Source organism: Egretta garzetta, unplaced genomic scaffold, assembly GCF_000687185.1.
Source record: "Egretta garzetta isolate BGI_Z169 unplaced genomic scaffold, ASM68718v1 scaffold14, whole genome shotgun sequence".
In the NCBI taxonomy this organism is placed as follows: Eukaryota; Metazoa; Chordata; class Aves; order Pelecaniformes; family Ardeidae; genus Egretta; species Egretta garzetta.
In genome coordinates this window covers 592,089-598,088 of record NW_009259588.1, presented here as the reverse complement: position 1 = coordinate 598,088, position 6,000 = coordinate 592,089, and the positions used below count along the sequence as shown (strand labels likewise).

Here is a 6,000-nt window from a genome sequence, read left to right as displayed (position 1 = left end):
AAAACAGAGTCTTGCACAGAAACAACCCCGTCCAACACAAGCTGATTTTACTTACTATTGCATGATGCACCGAGGTCAGCTGTTTAAGTAGTCTGAAATACTCAACAGCTCTGCTACTTCCATGTAAACATAAACAGAAAGAAGGAACACTTTGTCATTAGTTATTCTGCCCAAGAGATCAGAGACACCAGCAAGGTACTCCTTCAAGCATTACTATAGGACACAAGGAAGATCACGCACTTTATCATTACCTGCATAGCATACATGAGATGGATTACCTCAGCATTGGCAAACCCCTTTATCATTTTTATACCAGCAGAAATTCCTTCTGAGGAAAGGAATTCACAGTAAACCCACATATTTCCAGGTAACATCGCACCCAAACCCATACCTAGCTGCAACTTCTTCCTCTGAAAGACAACTCGTGCATTTTGAAAAAAGTTGTTTATTTTCACTGCTTTAATCTCTCTACTGTAGTGTTAGCACTTAACATAAGCATCCACTCTTCTACTGTCCTATTTACAATCCATTGAAATGTATACTCTACAAATACAACATATATTTTCAGAAATGTAAGGGAAATGCACACTTTTGTAAGGTTTAAAAAAGTGACACCCATCTGTACAGGATCCTCAAATCATCCAAAAAAGTAAAATTTACAAGGCAGTATCCACACAGCTATGCAAGGGCAGGTGGTACAGTGACAAAGCAGCAAACTTGCTAATACAATAAAATACAGAAAAAGAAAGTGTTTTGGGGCACCAGATAATACATTTAGTACCGCTGAAGTTGTAAATTTAGTAATACCCATATTTCTAGAAACATGTAACTGCAAACCTGGAGAGTGTTGTGAACAATATTAAACACTATATACACGAGGTAAATGTACCTTGGTCTTTTAAGAGGTAATTTGAGTTTAAAGCAACTGATATGGTGAAGGTTTTTTTTTCTTTAAAAAAAAAAACAAACACAAAACAAAACACAAAATGATTAACACCTTGCAATCATTTCAATGGCACAATATAAACACGGAACTAACTAAAGTGAATTTCATGGCAATCACTCAGAACCATTACTGAAAAAAATAAAATAGCCTCTTATTTCATTTGACACCTTCATGTTCCCATACAGTCAATCGCAATGTCTTTACCTATATACAAAGTCTTTCTTAGGATTATGAGCGGAACCATTGAAGGGTGACATTGTGTCACACTTGGAAAGTCAGCTTGAGAAACATCCCAGAATTCCAGCTTTTAAGGTTGGAATGTCCCTGAAGAATTCCAGCATTCCAAACCCAACATTTGGGCTTTTCAGCATCAGACCATTTCCAATGCTCCTTATTCTCCATGTCCATATCCACTTGGTCACAAGTCTGTAAACCAAACTGAGGCTTCAACGCTACTCCAATGTCAAATTGACTAACTCCACAAAACTTAAGTGAATGTATAATGTATGTAATATTTACAATAAACATTTGCATTAGTATTCATCAGGAACTGTTTTGGTATATACTTGAAATGATACAAAATTAATATTTTGAATGCTAAAATATTTTGGTCCCCCTGGGTTTCCAAGAGCAGATCTGGTGCTATTACAATCTTAATTTAAAAAATACTTGTGTACCTGTATCCATATATATAAGATATGATCTTACACAGGTAACATTTAAAGTTACATAATATATACAGACACAGCCTTTGTAAAAGGTGTTCAGTTTATATAATGGAAAAGAAGAACAAAGCTTGAAGTTGTGGTGTCAGAACTGAGGATATATATAGCTCTATTCAGAATTTTCCTGTTCTGCATTCCAATATGAATAATAAGGTTGTTCCAAAATAACATTCCTAGCGTCACACACTGTATCAAGCATCCTTCCTGTGCTTTGTTTTTGCAAGTTTCTATTACAAAGCAAAAAATTAGAACAATGTAAGAATAGTTGCTAGCAATTTAGGAGAATGAAGACTAGTAAGTGCTTGAGATGAAACAGATATAACACCACTGTAGTTGACTGAATAATCTGCATGCCATGATGCTGTTCAGCTGCCATAGATTCTCTTTTAAATGCAACAGAACTGCTCCTTATATTTTAGGAAACTAAATGTTACAGTGATAAGCTTTTGTAAGTGCTAAAAAAGCCACTAATGAAATTATTTGATTAATTATATTGGAAGCTCTCTCATGCTACCATCAAGATTACTATGAAGAACTGAACTACAAAGATCTGAAGCACACCAGTAACCTGATGATTCTTAAGTATGAACTATACTATTTGTATCTATGGCAAAGGTCCAGTTATGCCTATGAAAAATTCAAAATTTAACAAAGTTAACAAATTGTTTAAATAGGAAGCCTTTGAGATGAGATATAGCAATGCTGTTCTGTTTTCTTTAAATATTTGTCTAGACACATCGAATATCTTAGAGAAGCATGTGAAGTAGATAGCCTTGGGAGGTTAGTTATACTCAGGTTTTTGTTTGTTTTTTTTTAAAATGGTCATAATTGAAAAACTCCATGGTGCACAGCTGTCCATTTGCACAAAGGCATAGTTTATTTAAAATACCTACATGAAGTAATTTTTGATCCAGCTTTGATTGACAGAGGCCTGAAGCACATAAGCCTGGCTGGTCAGATGATGCCAAACAAACATAAATGTGACAGCTGTACATACATTTAAACCCAATTGTTTTCTAAGAACTTCTTATTTTTTCCTTTTCTCCTGGATGCCATCTTCCAGTACGAGTAAACTCATCTGTACAAGTGGTTGAATAAAGCATTTCATTATTTGCAGTTCAACCTCTGAAGATCTGTAATTCCCACATCATTTAAACTTACCTCCAAGCAAGCACTAAGAACTTGGAAATATGCAAGAGTTTGCAAAGAGCTTATCTTGGCCAAGTCTTATGTCACCTGTATAGCCTCTTCTTACTAGGAACCATCCATCTTCCTGCCTTCACTACCGTATATCACAGACCACGGAACACAACCTCAACTACGCTTCTGTTAGCAACCACCCTGCCACTGCTACTGGCTTTGTGAAAAACTCTGTGGACTGTATGCTGAAGAATGAAAAGGAAGCGTTAAGGTTGCCATGTGTGTTGCATAATAGGATGGATACGCATGCGTTCTAGAGAGTAGGAGGTTAAGTAGCTTATTAACAACCAGGCATATCTACATACTGAAATTGTACTGAGTGCTCTGGGCATTAATGAAACCAAAAGGTCAACCAAACTCTTCCTAAAACTGCAATTAATAAACCTGCTCTAACCAGGGTAATTTTTGAAGAGAATTTTCCATATTAATTCCCCCAGTCCCCTCCAGAAGTTGTGTATTTGGGCAGGAAGCAATTCAATTTCTAAATAAGGTTGCAAAAATCCTGTGATGTCCTTAAAATCTCCAGCAAATCATGACTAAAGCCATGCATATTCTTCTGAGTTCTTATGACAACACAGACAGGCTTTGTTCTTGTAACTATGAAGAGGATTGCTAGAACCCTCCAGTATTTGTATCCAAAGACCTGCAGCTCACCACTTTCTGTGCATGAGGCACACACAAAACACATGCACATGAAAGCAGCTTTGAACTTTCTAGTACAAAAGCCCAAGTAACTTCTCCCTAACTGCAGGTGCACTTAATCCTTAATTAACGGCAAATATTGTTCTTTGAGCCTTAAGACTCTGCAGAACTGCACAGGAAATATGCTTTTCATATTTGATTTAATGGAGCAAAATCTCCCTTAACATCTTACTCCTCTTGCTGTTTTTCTGCAGTAGAGAGGTACTTCAAGCATTTTAGAAGTACCACTTAATAAAAAAAAAAAACTTATATAAAATTATGACTCATGACTTGACAATTACAAAATATGACAGTGAATTAACTAGCTTACACTACTTAAAATTCCTACAGTGGTTTGAAGAGTCAGATTTTGGTAAAATTAAAGGTATTCCACAAATTACGTACTCACTTGATGAAACGAGTGTGAATTAGATCTTAGCTAGGCAAAGGAACAGTTGACTTTTAACTTGCATTTTTGAAACCGAAAGTACCATAGGCTTTGTATGCTCCTACCATTTTGCATTAGAAGACTCAAAAGTGGCACTTACTGGTATAATACAATCTATTTTGAAGGCAATGCAATGTTCTGAAAAAGTGGAAAAAAAAAATAGTAATCACGTATAAAGCATAGTTGCATAAAGTATGTTCCCGTAACTGAATGAGGTCAATTTGTAAATCAAGGTGAGAGTCCAAAACACAGACTACCTTAATAGCTAGCAAAGTATACTCCAACAGTACATTCACAATCCGAATCAAAGAACAGTGACAGTGGTTCAGACTAGTCAATGTACCAGCCAGGAATAAAGTTGCTTGAAGAGCCATCAATGCACTCTAGAACAATATAGTGAACCAGTTCCATTTTAAAAGTGACCTCATTTTTTTAGCACAGTTAACTAGAAGTTAAGACCAGCTATCAGCTTTCCAAATAAAAAATTATAGGTTAATAAAAATAAAACTAGACTACAATTATGTTTCTTAAGTGACCTGGGAAAGAGGGTTGTAGTGCACAGAAAGGACCCAACACAACTGTTTAGCATGTCCACAAAAATCCTAGCAGGTGACGTTCCTATGAAGTACTAAAAGGCAGCAATATCCTTCTGTTCCCCCATGAGGTAGAACAATTAACCTTCTTAACACGCCACTTGTGCAGATACAGATTTTTACAGTATTCTTCGGTAGCAAATCCAGGATTACATCTTTATCCCCTCCTGTTGACTAAGTTGCGATAACGTTTTCTTAATGCGCAAAGCTGTTAGCCTAGCAGCTCCATTGGCATACCAGCATTCCCGCATAATTTTTGCCATTACTCGTAATGCCTGCAAAGGAAAGACAAGTAATTATATGTACCTCTGTTCCAATGTAGCCCACGTAATCTCTGTTCTGCCTTAGCCTCTTAATGCATTTCTGAAGTCTATTGCTAGTACTACAGCTGCATGGAAGACTGTGTTGTGTAAAACATTTAAATTCTTACTTTATTTACAGAAAACTAAAGTTCTTTAAAATACTGTAGAGCAGAACTAGTATTTTTCAGTAGAATTTCAGCCCACTCAAAAATACTTTAATGAAAAATTAGTAGCTTGACTGTAACTGTTTTCTGAATTTTCACATTAGACAAAAACACAGTCTTTTTTTATTGTACCTCCAGTTAAGGAATTAGTTCGATGTATAGCAATTCAGAAGCTTATCGGCTGTCTTCCTCAAATTGAAGCTCTCGTAATGACCGAAAATTTCTGGAGTCTTTTTATCCTTCAAACAGCCTTTCTTTGAAATCTGTGAACACTACTACAACAAATAACTGCAAATAACAAAAACTGAACATGAAATAAAGCAATAGCCCTACATTCCAAGATTTTACACTCAAAGCTGTATTACATTGAGCTGCTAAGTAAGTTTGCAGGATTGGAATGGCAGCATTTAGAAAATGACTCTAGAGCCTGTCAGTACATACCATCACCTTTCTTTCCTAGCCATTTCCCTTCCCCTGTCTCTTACCTCAGGCCTTTACCCACATATTCGTTTCACACATGCCACAACCCAGTTATCTCTTCAATCTAAAGTAGATCCTATCTCATCAGTCTTAGTGTGCCTACTGCAGCTATTCTCCTAAGCTCCGAATCAGAAAGCCCTGGTTCCAGCCCTAGCTGGGTTCCTAGAACAAGCAATATGAACAAAGTTGGCTGGAAAGACAAGAGCTCACTGCTGTGCATACTACTGCCTGTGCAGTGACTACCAGCATAATGAACTCACCCCAGAATTGAGCAAGCACTTCTACAGAGGCATGGTCAGGAGTGGTTTGCTAGATGCACTCTGCAGTTCTAAGTCTTTGGCTTACTAGAGTCTCAGCTTCCTAATAACTGCGTTCATCTTGCAGTAAGTGCACAGAGTACAAATTTTGAGACAAAGTACTAAGGCCACCACAGTTTCAGATGAAAATTCTTGAAGGCATTT

At 36.8% G+C, this 6,000-nt stretch overlaps 1 protein-coding gene across 1 annotated transcript in view; it reads right to left on the bottom strand.

The window, feature by feature from the left end:
• Window positions 1-458: 458 nt before the first annotated feature.
• TGFBR1 (transforming growth factor beta receptor 1) overlaps window positions 459-6,000 on the bottom strand; it is a 40,446-nt gene continuing 34,904 nt past the window's right edge. Inside the window, exon 10 of the mRNA XM_035893434.1 lies at window positions 459-4,868. Within this exon, the coding sequence (XP_035749327.1) occupies window positions 4,743-4,868 (126 nt within the window). The 3' untranslated portion in view covers window positions 459-4,742. The remainder of the gene's footprint in view (window positions 4,869-6,000) is intronic.